General features: G+C 38.8%; 1 protein-coding gene across 2 annotated transcripts; it reads right to left on the reverse strand.

Annotated features, from left to right (window-relative positions):
* Nucleotides 1-235: 235 nt before the first annotated feature.
* On the reverse strand, nucleotides 236-13,353 carry LOC131525822 (E3 ubiquitin-protein ligase TRIM39-like). Of its 2 annotated transcripts, none has more exons than XM_058753776.1 (10): nucleotides 13,276-13,353; nucleotides 9,348-9,957; nucleotides 7,474-7,569; nucleotides 7,122-7,355; nucleotides 5,502-5,667; nucleotides 5,290-5,361; nucleotides 5,180-5,200; nucleotides 3,740-3,766; nucleotides 3,388-3,563; nucleotides 236-2,658 (listed from the first exon to the last, which is right to left on the reverse strand). In XM_058753776.1, exons 2-10 carry the CDS (start codon nucleotides 9,954-9,956, stop codon nucleotides 2,299-2,301), a joined length of 1,761 nt encoding a protein of 586 aa, XP_058609759.1. In that variant the 5' UTR covers nucleotide 9,957; nucleotides 13,276-13,353; the 3' UTR covers nucleotides 236-2,298. The 2 variants fall into 2 exon arrangements, with proteins under 2 accessions (XP_058609759.1, XP_058609758.1); XM_058753775.1 differs by lacking the exon at nucleotides 13,276-13,353 and adding an exon at nucleotides 10,695-10,934.
* Between the last annotated feature and the right edge of the window lie 719 nt (nucleotides 13,354-14,072).

Consider the following 14,072-nt stretch of genomic DNA (forward strand, 5'->3'; position numbering starts at 1 on the left):
ATTTTTAGATGTTCACAAAACTTAATTCTGTGTGATTTATAAGCTGTTTTCCTCATGGACAAGGACACAAGGACATTCTGGATATTGCCATCTTTGTGGGGAACCACACACAAATATAAATCAGATGTATGTTTTCAATGATTTGTCATTTTATTTAGCATGAACTGAATATAATTCATGCTGAATTAAATGACAAATAATTAAAAATAATAAATAAATACAAGAGACATCTGGAGACATTAAATTATTTATTCATTTATTTTAAGTTAGAATTTGGGGGAAACTGTCATGGAAATTTCCTTTGTGTCACTGCTCCTATAAATATTCATATATAACATTCATTTCTGAAGGAAAGTACAACTTTTCTTTCACCAAGATTGCATTAAATTGGGTACAAGACACTGATAAGATTACAAATATTCCATTTCAAATAGATGCTATTGTTCATACCCTCTATTTATTGCTGGATTATGGTGCTCCTCATCAAACTTACAATCAAACTCTTCCCACAAGACCTCAAACTCTGATTCATTCATCTATAATAACTGTGCATTCCAGCCTTCATATTTGCCTCGTGTAGGATATGGCTCTGCTTTAAGATTGTGCAATAAAGTCAGCATACCATATCTTCTCTTCACTCTTGCAAATAAGACTGGTGTTTAGTGCAAATCTACAGCATCTAACTAGAGGACTCTCGCATGTTCAGCTCTCTCTGTGCTGGCAAAGAGAATTACAGTTTTCTTTCTTTCTCAAGACACTGGTTAGGATAGTCACAAGTATGTTTCACGAGTTCACACTTACATATAACAATCTGGAGTATAGTAATGCATATTTGGCGTGCTGTCCGGGGAAGGGCTCCGAGCTCGGGAATGGCCCGAACCCAGAATACCTATTGGTGTTGACTAATTTGAGTGCACTCCTCTTGCGTTAATTAGGCTAAGTATCTGACACGCTCCTCCCGAACCTTGTTAATAAAACATCATTCGGTGAGAAACAGGGCTGTTTATGACCATGTCGGGACCCTAGACGAGATCTTACGGTAAACAAACAAAAATCTGTATTCACTCTGTCAAGCAAATGCATTCAGTGACCACTCCACTAAATTATATTAGTCTGCTATTAAATATTGCCAATCTCTAGACACACAATGTATTAAATGAAAAATAAATGAACATAACAATAAAAATACAATATTTATAAAACAATATTAAAACAGATAAGGAAACAGTAGCCTTTTTTGCAATGAAAATCCAATATTAAATTACTGTTTAGTTTACTAAAAACTCTTAAGTAAATTAAATTAATTAGCCTACCGAATGAAAACAAAAATATCACATAATACCTTTTCAATTTAGTAAACCTTGCGCCATAATTCTGTAAACAAAATGAAGGTTTAATGACATTTCCAATGGATCTTCCTTTAGAATTCATTGCTGGGATGTAATACAGTTGACACGGCGATTGATGCATTTAAATAAGATAATGTTATGATTATTTAAAATATTTAAAATGGAAAGGATGTAGGTATATTACTGAAGGCCGGGACACACCAAGCCGACGGTCGGCTAATTTGTTTGGTGTGTTCCTAATCGGGCCGTCGGCGACAGGGAGAGCTCTGATTGGATGTTCAGTTTAGCGAACGAGTCAGTGAAAGTGATGAAAACGAGCTCGTAAACGAAGGCGGTACAGACAGAAGGCTGTTTAAATGTTACGTGATCTTTCCCAATCATTCTAATACCCCAATGTTTTCATGACAACATGAGCTGCTTAAAATGATTAAAGTTATCAATGTTACTGATATTCAAAATGGTAAGCAAGCTCTGATTTGTTTACGTTTTTATCTCGTATATCTTTGTTTTGATTTCTCCTTTTGAGTGAGGAATACTATTGATAGCTGCTTATAGACAGTTAATTCCTCTCACGCATGCGCAGAACGCACGTGTTAGTTTGCCGTCGGCTGAAGTCTGTGCGCTAGTTCTTTGAAGTCGGCTTGGTGTGTTCCGGCCTTGACATGTGAATGAAACACTTTATGGTTCTTTTTTCTTCTTTTTTTTGTGCTGTGGTAACCCAACACTTGCATTATTTCACTGATGCCATCATTCAAAACATAATTAAATGAAAATGTCTTAGTGATTCCAAACTTTTAAGCTGATCCGCTGTGGCGAGTTTGTGATTTCAACTTCATTTCACTTCATAGTTTGTGCTTTCCATAAACCCCGAGCAGGTAAACCGACTCTCTTTCCATTGTCCTGAACTCATTCCCTGCAAAGATGAGCAGCCTTTGCTCTTCACACATTCTCATTCTGGGAGGCTGGCAAACGGAGACATCAGCATCAGCGGCACATCTTTATCGCCCGTGCCGAACAGCGGGAACAGTTTCTCCGAGAACGCCACCGTGAATGAATACACCTCAGATCCTGTCTTGGCATTGAAGAAGACCAGCTGACCCTCCTCACAGTCCAGATAGACGCCTATACGGCGCAGGTGACCCGTGACTTTGACCTTAGCGAGGGGCGGCGCGGTCAGAGCGCGTAAATGGTTGCCGCTCCACCACAGCGCGTAGTAGCCGATAGCAGGGGTCATGTCAAACAGACCCTTCCTCGGGGCCGTCTCTCGCACCACTCCCAGCTTCCAGTCCTTATTCTCACCAACACTGACCTGAAAGCGTGACATTTACAACTTCAGTGCTGAAAACATGACTTATTCAGATTTATGTAAAAAGAAATGCAGAGTTTGTGTGCGCATTAGTGTCTAAAGCAGCGCTTCTCAAAGTCCGGACCCGGACCCGCCTCTGATTCATATTTCAAGAACACGAATTATATTTCCTACTTTGATAAACGCATGTTAAACTTGTAAATCATTTGGTTAGTGAAAGCTAATGAAAGCGAAGGTGAGATATTTAAAGTCTTCTTGTGTGACATTGTTGTCATAACATCCAGTGATAACCGGGCGACACTTCACCGCTGTGTAATATGAGTATTTTCTTTGGTCATTATATGGTCATTAGAGTGACCAAGTGAGCGCACCGGCGCCTCCATCTGTCCTGCAGTGATCGCTACGGTTCAGCTGCACACTCCACACACACACTTGACCTTGAAAATCAGCATCATATATATTGGCCATCGGTTGCCCTGATTTCTGAATATCAGCATCGGCCAGAGTAAACCCCAGACTGATCGAACTCTATTGCTGACACTTACATTAATTGTTTTGCCACTTGTTAATGTATTTTGAATGCAAAAGTCACTTTATTTTATTAAAAGATTGTGTTGATTTGTTATGCATGTTTATTAAATCAATTGTTCCGGACCTTTGACATCGATGAAAATTCAGATTTGGAGACTTGTGATTATGTAGACTTTGAGAAGGCCTGGTCTAAAGCATTACCTCCCAGTAGTGTCTTCCGGATTCGTAGCCGTCTTTGGCGAGCACACAGGACCAAACATCGAAGCGCTGCGAGTTGTTCCTGTAGAACTGCAGCTTCTCGCCACGCTTCAGCTGCTTGCGGTCGTCCGACAGGATCAGGAACGGGTACGCTGTGGTCGGATTCAGCGTTACCTCCTCTGAAACCACACACACATCTCATCAGCGCTCCAATTCACTAATCATACAGTTTCAGAGCTTTAAACAAGAACTAAATAGACAACCGGCGTGACTTTGCTTAACATGCACATAACATACAGTATATTATAGAAAATGAGGCTATGAAGGAAATGCAACAGGAGTCAAGAATACTCACCAAGATAGGTTTTAACCTTTTTGTGGCCTAAAAGACAGAATAAATTATATATTAAAGGACTGATCTAAATCATAGATCGGATGTTACGCAAAACCTTTTAAAATCAACATATGTGAGCTCTTCAATACTGGAACTTTATTTGGATAGTATTGACGAATGAAGATAAACAATTTAATAATTAAATATTAATATTGAAAATAGACTTCTGTAGAGAAACAATGGTACACCTCCTATTATTCAAGTTATTGCCTTTTGTATGTGTGTGTGTCATCTAAACAACAACAAAAATATTAATATGTCATCCAAACAATCTCTGAATTCAATAATGAAATGCCTTTAACTAAAAATTGAGTGTTTAATCTTATCATTATACATTACTGACACTCTATCCTCTAATTTGATGCTGTTAAGTGCTTTGACACAATCTGTATTGTAAAAGCGCTATATAAATAAAGGTGACTTGACTTGTGTGTGTTTTGTTAAAGAGTGCATAAAATACTCGGATGGGCTGTGGACTGTCCTCTCAATAACACAACAAACACAAAACAACTATATTTGCAACACTGAGTTACTGAATTTAACTGAATCAACAGTGAATTAAATTGAACTCTCTCTCTCTCTCTCTCTCTCTCTCTCTCTATATATATATATCAGATAAAATTAATTCAGTTAGCATGATAGTATGTATATGAAATTTGCTCAAAATTTCCAGCGATATCGTCCACTTGATTGCACAGATACTATTTAAACTGAACCGAGCTGGACAGTGACAGCACATATTTCAGTGATGCCTTTAACTGAAAAACTGACTGTTTTCTATTGTCCTCCTGCATTATCAACACACTTTTTTCCTGTTTAATCCTGTAAAGTTGCTTTGACACAATCTGTATTGTATAAAGCACTATAGAAATAAAGGTGACTTGACAAGACATAACCCTGTGTTGTGTCCCAAATGATGCTCTATAAACCATGCACTTATACTATGCTTGTACTCTGTCTAATAAAGTAAAGCTGTGACAGCTGAATGCATTACACATTTTTTTCAGTTAATTAACTGCATCATCAGGATATTTGAAGTACACTTAGAACAGAAAAGTACAAAATTGGGACACCTCTGGTTTCCTTTGCCGTGCAACTGATTATGCCTGTAGACATAATCATTACTAAAGAGCATAAGAATCTGTTTCCATGATATCTCTATCCATTTCATCTACACGATTATAATCCATGAGCGTAACTCAAACAACCGGAAGCAGACAATGTTCACATAACATGCCGCATTTCTTCGTCATCGAGTAATGTAATGAAAAGAAAAAGCGCTCAGCCTGATTGTCCTACATCCTCAAAATCCAACATCTAAAACATATCTGCAGCGTGAGCTCTTTTAAAAGAAAGACATAGAACAAAAAAAAGTACAGGTGTCTTAAAACACACACATACCTATTTTTAATTTCCGTAGGTCTGTAAAACACAAAATGAAAGATGTTAGAGGAAGATCACGAATGTTTCTTCTAGAGGTAGTGCAGACGAGTCAGAGTGTGTTTCTTTACCTTTCAGTGACCACTCCTTCCTCCGCATCGATCGAACGCTCATCATACTCTCACTCTCTGCTAACGATGACACTGTCACAGAAACCACACACAGAGTTTCTTCTTAGTTAATCTTAGTTAGAGTGTTACTCATTTGTTCCTGTGTAGTTATTGATTAATGACGGAACAGTATTATCAAGTGTTTGTCATTCTGTCACACAGCAGCTTCTCACCGGAGTGTCGGTAATGCACTTCCCCACAGCGTATGTCATCCAGTCTTTCCCGGATCTCTCCTAAAGCTGCTTTCACGTCCCCAAGTGAGAAGCGCAGAGTCAGCTCATCCACCTCACGCATATCCATATCTGAGTCCTGCAGGGGACTGTTGGCTTCCTCAAAACTCTGCCATCAGAAAAACAGAACATGATGAAGATAAAACACTGCATGAACGCCTTATGCTGAGTGTAGTAATGAGACTGAGCGAGTATCTGCTTCATCATCCACGATCTGTGGCTTCTGCAGGACTTTGATCTAGCTCCAGAGGACACAGTTATAACGTTAGTGTGGAGGGTGACGGGGCATTATTAAAGTGTACAGTGATGACGCTTATTTAGCACATGCTGTCTCTGCCGGGCCCAGATAAAGATCTTTGTAGGTCCCCTTTGCCTCTCATTCGTCCGCCTTTCTGCCCTAGATAATTATTCTCAGAGTAGCACCACATACACTTTTTAAAAAGTCAAGCAAAGTAAAAATTGCTTTAGTGTAGTGTGATCATTTTATATCTTGTGAAGCCCTGTGGTTTCGGACATGTCCTGTGTCCTGTCTTAAATGATTTTTCAGGTCTAGTCTAATGTATATAGTCAAGTCATTGTTCTGTTTCTTTACTGACGAGTTCCAGTCTAGATTCTTGCTTTTCCAAGAAACCAAAAATGTCATCAACTAAATCATAACACAATAGGTAAAGAAGCTTCTTTTTTTTTTCAGTGCTTGGACAGACCTTGTGTTGACCCTGACCCTGATCTGGACACAGTTCACCAAAGCACAGATAGATCTGTCTATCTAAATATGCCTTCCCCCAGTGATCCTGACTGCACAGACACTGTTAAGACCCTAAAGGTACCCCTTGGCATATTTATATATAAGAACTAGGAACGCCACTGCGTTTGAGGAAAATACCCCAAAATGACCCTGTCTCCATCCACTGTAATGATCAGTCCTCCACACATTCAGAAATTATGGCTAAAGAAGCGTTATGTCAGCTTTGACTGTAAAATGCCATCGACTCTCATGTGTCTTGTGACCAATTGCATCAGATTTATCTTTAACTTTTGAATGAGATGTGACTGCATTAATCGAGCGTGAACATTTTCAGCAGCTCAAACCTTCACTTTAAGTTTCTCACATTAAGATATTGTATGGCATCAGAAGGTTTGAAATGCATGTGTTGCTTGTACTTTTGTTGTCACTTTGTGCAATAAAAGACTGTGTCCGTATTTTTATCTGCTTGTTCTGTGAGGCTAGATTTACTGTACGAGTGAGGTTAGGTTAGGGTTTGATCAAACTTTTTACTTTTACAGATGTATCCAAAGAATTAAATATGTAATCTATTTTATTCTACAATAAACACATTTGTGGAGATGTTTTAGCCAGAAAAATTATAAGAGAAGCATAAAACAATGTATGGAGTTAGTTTGTGGATGAAGCATAGTGTCTTAATCGTGACATGCAAGGCACTTGACCGTAATTCAGTGTTTGATGCCTTGAGTGAGAACTGGATGTGCTTGAAATAGTAATAACAGAAGAGATAAAACACACACAGAATCTGGGGTGTTTGTCGTAGGACTGTGTCTTTGCACCTGAAGGAAGGCGATATGGTCGTCTGAAACAGCCTGTGCCTCTAGTCGGCCTCTGCGCTCCTGCAGCTGAGCTAACTTTGACTCAAGCTGCGTGACGATGCTTTGTCCTCGTCCAATCACAGCCTCTCTCTTCTCCTCAATCCCGCCCCCCAGCTCGCTGCGGATGCGATTAACTGAGAGTGTGACGTCAGACAGGACCTGCTCCACCTCGGACAGCTCAGCCTGAGCGTAACTCTGTCAAACACATAGCTTACACACTCAAAAGACAATTACACATGTGTATATGTTTAGTTCGCCTTGTTTGCTGCAAACTGTGCAGTGACAGTAAAGCTTGACTAGAGTTTTAAAATACCTGCAAGGCGTGTAGTTTGCTCTTCAGCTCAGTCAGCTGGGCATTTCTTTTGTCAATACAAGTCTGAAGGTCCAGTTCTGTTTTTCCCAGGAGTCTCTATGAGGTGAGAGAGAAAAAAAAGTCTCTTAGATCTAAAATCTCTCTTTCCCTCAGTGTTTTTTTCCCCTCCGAAGGACTAAATATCTATCATATATTATATAGTCTACCCCATGTCTCTGTGATGCTGCTGAAATATGGCTGCGGCCCTGAAAGGCCTCAAAGGCTGCCAAGATACAGCTGGGTCATTTTTCTATATGTTTGCTAGGAATCTCTTTATGGTTGGGTGCTATTTAAATATTACATGGCAGTCAAAAGAGCCCATCTGTCTTTACAATGTTCTGATCCACAGATATTCCTCTTGATGCTTTTTTCAGTGTAAGTCTATGTGGTTGGTCACTAGGATTTGACCAATCCCTATGATATTGTTTCACACAATTTTTTTTACACTTGATTGCTTAAACAAAATCATAACTCAATGGTGTGGGATGAGTAAGGTGCCAAAGTTTTGTCCAGAAGAAGAATATGAGATGATAACAGTGATGCTTTGCTACAGCAAGTGCCAACTAAAAAGGACAACACCAGCAAATACAATGATAAAAAGAACACTAAGAAAAACAATAGGTGTTTTAGCACCTTTAGTGCTCTGCTCCTAACTATAGATCAGAAATGTTAAAGTGATAGTTCACCAAAAAATGAAAGTTCTGCGAATTCTGCTGCAATAAATATTCAACCTCATGTCATTCCAAACATGTAAGAGATTCTTGCTTTTGTTGAAAAACAGCCTAATGTAAACTATGGAACATGAAAGAAGATAATTTGAAAAACATCTCAGTATGTTTTGTTCATGCAACGAAAGTCACTGGTATCCAAAACAGCTTTGTTACCAACAGTCTTCAAAATACCTTCTTTTATGTTCCACAAAAGAAAGTAAGTCATACGTTTGAAACCACATGAGGGTGAGTAAATGATGACAGAATTGATTTAACTATCCCTTTAATGTTTATTTATTTATTAATAAATGAAATGAAACTCTAAAGAAGAAACTAAATCTGCCAGAAGGTGGCAGTAAATGTCTTTATGAGACATTCATTCATTCGATTCGTTCAAACGGCTGATTCAGTCAGGAATTCAGTAAATGGCTCTCTTTATGAATGGGTCTTTGAATCATTGATTCACACGATTCGTTCAAACTGAGGATTCGTTCAGAAACTAAACACCGCTGTGTTGCTCGGAGACGCTCAGTTCTGCTGTGGCTTTAAAGGTAATATTTCTGTTGGTAAAATTGAGCAAAAACACACAATATTGACTCATTTACTGAACTGTTGTGTAAAATCACATTTGCACTCATTATATTCGGGACAAACAGCACTCGTGTGGTACATTGCTCTCGCTGCTCCTTTGATATCACTTATCATATGATATAAATATGAGACAAAAACTCAAACAGGAGCATTTTTTTGCCCCAGTATCTTGAATTTTAGGGCATAACTGCATTAATGGAGTTGTTGCCCTGCATCATATTTGTAAACAGCCAACTCAATGTAAGATGATGTACAGGTCTGGGGGCGGAGCCAGTGTGTTCACTGCATTAAAATATTTTGATCGCGTTATTTTTTTACAACTAATTAATTAAGTTACCGCGTTAAACTGACAGGCCTAATTTTTATATTTAAATAGAGAATTAAATATTATTCTGTTCAACAGAAGAAAGAAACTCATACAGGTTTGGAACAACTTGAGGGTGAGTAAAAACATCATTTTTGCATGATCTATCCCTTCTTGTCTCTTGCCGTTGTAGTTTGGAGCTGCAGCGAAAGCATATATTTGCACATTACCTGTTTGCTGGAGCGTTCTGTCTGCACTGAGACTGTGGTGTGTGTGCGGTGCTCCTCCAGCACGCAGATGGCACAGATGCACTTCTGATCCGTGCGGCAGTACACCTCCAGCAGCCGGTGGTGCTCCGGGCAGGTGCGCCCTCGCAGGGCCTCCTGAGGATCCAGCAGTCGATGCGAGGCGTAGAACGACGTCTGCTGATGTGGCACCACGTGAAGCTCGCAGTACGACGCAGTGCACGTAAGACAGGAACGCACGGCTTTCTTTTTCTTCCCGCTGCAGACGTCACATAAAATCTGCTCGGCATCATCCAGAGAAGCTCCGGTAATAACCGCATTTTGCCTTGGCTTCGGTTGAGGAGGCCCGCCGTATTGCATCTCTTTATATTTCTGGGCGATGTGTGCGAACACCCGGTTTATGCTGAGCTCAGGACGCTCCTCAAACACCCGTTTGCACAGTGGGCAGCTGCAGACGGAGCTGGAGGCCCAGTAGCCCCCGATGCAGCCCTGGCAGAAGTTGTGTCCGCATGGCGTGGAGACCGGCTCGCTGAAGAGATCCAGACAGATGGAGCAGGTCAGCTCCTGCTCAGAGAACACATCCAGCTGGGCCATCCTAGAAAACATCACATATCCACGCGTTGAACAATCATCAGCCCCTGACGCTGGGCTAATTGTTGTATTAAATGAGCTATTATTGATTGACATTAAAATGCTAGATGTAAAAAAACATAAAATCAAGATGAAGAGTGAAATTAAATTTCTTTCCCCTGTTGGCAACTCAGAAGCGAAGACCAGGAGACGCTTGGGTATCTTCAGCAGAGCTCTTTATTGAGAACGTGCTGCAGTCATCAAAAGTCTGACTAAGGCAGTGATACAGTGTACTTTATATACATTTAGGGGACAGTGCTTAGAAATGGAGACAAAGCACCGGGGAGATGACCTTAAACAAAGCATGCAAATAAAGTATTCAGATATAGCAACCTGCCCCGTTTCACCAGTCCTAATCCAATCAGCATAACTAGTCAAAGAATGAGACAAGGCCAGCAAGAGCCATTAAAGACACAAGGTGAGAGACAGTAATCTGGCTCATTTGATTTACAATAAACAGAACAGGAACGGGCAGAAACCTCTTGCTACAAACTTTTCTTGAGAGAATCATTTGTCTGATGACCTTTACATGCTAAATACAATGTACTTCACCTTAGTTTTTCAGTAGATCTAAGACAGATATTTACATTTGTAATCCCACAGCCCCCTTCAATAACTTATTATTATTTTTTTTTTAATTCAACGACATGCAGTTCTTAAAACCTCTTAATAGGAGATCTGATTTCAATAAGTAAACATCACCTTTTTTTCTCTCTCTGTCTTTACATAGGTCTCTCCAGCGCAGACTTCCTAAGCATGTATATGGTCGCTGGTCAGTTTAGGTCAGGTTACGGGCTGCCAGGCACTGCTGTGGTTTGGAAAACTAATGTGGCTGCTGAAGTATTTCCGGTGTCTAGTACACTGTAAAACCCAACAAGTTAGGGTAACTCAAAAGTTTGAGGAAACTGATTGCCTTAAAACATTTAAGTTTTTTAAAACTAATAGTGATGAGTACTCTGAACTTATTTCAGTTGAGTTCACTAAAATAAGATATACATTGCAGTTAAGTAATTAAGTGATTAATTAAGTGCTGATTGAGCATTAGTGATGAACACCTGCTGTTAACAAACAGAATCACTGACAGAAAGAGAAACACAAGAACAACAACTGACTTTAGACACATGCTTAGATGAAATCAACTGAAATAAAATACATTAAATCTCAAGATCTGATTAAACAACCCCACAAACAGCATCACCAGCTCCACTTATTAATAACCAGACTGACTTTATTTCTGTCAGACATCTACAGAAGATCTTATTGAGAATTAACTAAGGTTTAGATGTTGATTTATTGTTTCATTTGAAGTAACCATGTTAGAGATCAGTGTCTGCTTTAGTTGGGCTCTTGACCCTTGACTTCTGTGTCAGTATTTTTTTTGTTTTCTCTTTTTCTCTGGTTGTTGTAACCATGTGTTCTTCAAACATATTTGTTACAACTCAAAAGCCCAGAGGAAGTGATCAGTAGTTGGTTGTTATATATTTATAATGACAATCATCTATTACTGAGCTGATCTCATTGAGAATAAACACAACTCATTGTGTGTCTAACCTCTGGTTAAATTAATGTATTGATTATAGTAAAAGCGATTCTAAGAGCCACTGGTTCTGGGATAGTCAGTTAAAAAAATATAATAGTAATTTTGCAATGCATGCTGGGTACTAGCATAGTACAAAACTCATCCATGGCTCCCAGCATGCATTGCTGCATGATTTTTTTTAAATTTATTTTTTGATGGTCACCATTGTTGAGGTTCACAAGCTGATTGTTGATGTCTGTGTGAGTTTAATTTCTACCATAGATTAAAACTTTTTGTGGACAAACTGTTTAGAAAGTCCTTTCTATTAACTGACTATCACAGAAACAGCGGCTCTTAGAATCACTTTAACTATATAATCAATATGTTCATTCAATCAGAAATTAGACACAATGAGTCTATGTTCAATCTCTATGAGATCAGCTCACTAATAGATGATTGTCATTATAAATATATAACAACCAACTACTGATCATTTCCTCTGGGCTTTTGAGCTGTAACAAACATGTTCAAAGAACACATGGTTACAACAGCCAGAGAAAAAGAAGAAACAAAACTACTAACACAGAAGTCAAGGGTCAAGAGCCCAACTAAAGCAGACACTTATCTCTAACATGGTTACTTCAAATGAAACAATAAATCAACATCTAAACCTTAGTTAATCCTCAATAAGATCTTCTGTAGATGTCTGACAGAAATAAAGTCAGTCTGGTTATTAATAAGTGGAGCTGGTGATGCTGTTTGTGGGGTTGTTTAATCAGATCTTGAGATTAAATGTATTTTATTTCAGTTGATTTCATCTAAGCATGTGTCTAAAGTCAGTTGTTGTGTTTCTCTTTCTGTCAGTGATTCTGTTTGTTAACAGCAGGTGTTCATCACTAATGCTCAATCAGCACTTAATTAATCACTTAATTACTTAACTGCAATGTATATCTTATTTTAGTGAACTCAACTGAAATAAGTTCAGTACACTCATAATTGTTAGATTTAAAAACTTAAAAGTTTTAAGACAATAAGTTTCATCAAATGGTTTGAGTTATCCTAACTTGGGTTTTACAGTGTAGTTTTAGAATTCCATGAGCATTGCAGGCATAGATATCACACTAAACACTAGCACTAAACCAACATTAACCAGCATAAAGCAGGTCTTTTCACAGGGAGGTGCCTAGTCATGAATGCTCAATCACACAGCACTAGATGTGCAGACACATCTCACAACAAAGGTCAATCTTGTAAAATGCTGAAAATCAGGTTTAACAACGTCTGGTTGAGTTCCTTTACTGATGTTCTAATTACTGTTTCAACATACAGCGCATAAACTGCATCTACTTCTTACTTATTCAGTTATAGACTCTTGCATGGCTCTCTTTATAAGTCGAGTATCTCGTTTAAGAGTACAGTGCTGGTAGTTGATGGATCTGATGAAGTGTAGACTCCAAACCAACACTGTGACTGAAGAACACTAACAGACAGTCCAACTGTAAATATAAAAAAACCCAAAACAAACAAACAAACAAACAAACAAACAAAAAAAACACTTGAAACCTAACACTCATTTTATACTCGTAATGAATGAATCATCTAACAATGAAATGGATTTAATTGAGAACTGTGATAATGATTTCTGATATCACGGTTATAAACTCTAGTGAGCAGCACCAGCCTACAAAAACAGAAACTTCATTTCTTGTTATACTGGAAGCAAAGCAGGCTTTATGGACAGATCCCCAGATTCAGCTGACTTACCTCTGATGTTGTGTTCAATCTTCTTGTATTGGTGTGCAGTGGATCTGTTTATCTTGACAGCGCAGGTCTCTGTGTGCATGCTGTCTTGTGTGCGATCCGGTCCAGTTGAACATGTTTTCCTTCAGCACTCACAGGGATTGGCCACGGCTCCCAAAAGCAGTCGAGTAAGTCTGACAGGCTAGGCCAGTGCGTATTAGACACAGCCAAAATATGTGAGAGGAACAGAAGTGTGTCAGGGAAGGAGAATTACCCTTTGAAACATGGGCAGATGTGACAGGATCAGTCAAAGTGATCCACTGAGTAACATACCAATTACAGAAGAGTCTGATTCAGCTTCAGATGCCTTCCGCCAGAGAACCTGCACAGAACCACACATCCAGCAACACTCCAGGCTTAGAATCTGGCTTTTAAAAAAGAAAAAAGAAACATTGGTTTGTGAGGAAAACATGTATTTCATAAAACAAACAAAAAAAGAACTTGAACACCTCAATAAATCAAGCCTCAGTAAAGCTCTTGCAACCACACGAATCATATTACAAATCAGGATCACAACAGAAAAAACAATAATAATAACAACTATTATAAAAGTAACAAAAACATATCAAAAGAAAATACATGCAGAATATTCACCGTAACTCATAATGGAGGAAAACAAAAACAACCATGCCCAATTTACATCACCGTATTTATATAACTAGATAAATAAATAGGGGTATGTAGATTTATATTTCATTTTTTCATATTACGGGTACCGTGCTGGGATCTTCACTAACCCCCAAAGATCTCAATGGTTCTTC

The sequence above is a fragment of the Onychostoma macrolepis genome, chromosome 19 (assembly GCF_012432095.1).
Source record: "Onychostoma macrolepis isolate SWU-2019 chromosome 19, ASM1243209v1, whole genome shotgun sequence".
In the NCBI taxonomy this organism is placed as follows: Eukaryota; Metazoa; Chordata; class Actinopteri; order Cypriniformes; family Cyprinidae; genus Onychostoma; species Onychostoma macrolepis.

Excerpts from the sequence above, each read along its gene's own strand:
- LOC131525822 (XM_058753776.1), bottom strand. The coding sequence starts at position 9,956 with ATGGCCCAGCTGGATGTGTTCTCTGAGCAGGAGCTGACCTGCTCCATC. Across the intron at positions 5,362-5,501 it reads AGTGCATTACCGACACTCCG|TGTCATCGTTAGCAGAGAGT; the intron begins GTGAGAAGCTGC and ends TTTCTGTGACAG. Across the intron at positions 3,767-5,179 it reads CCTACGGAAATTAAAAATAG|GCCACAAAAAGGTTAAAACC; the intron begins GTATGTGTGTGT and ends TCTGTCTTTTAG.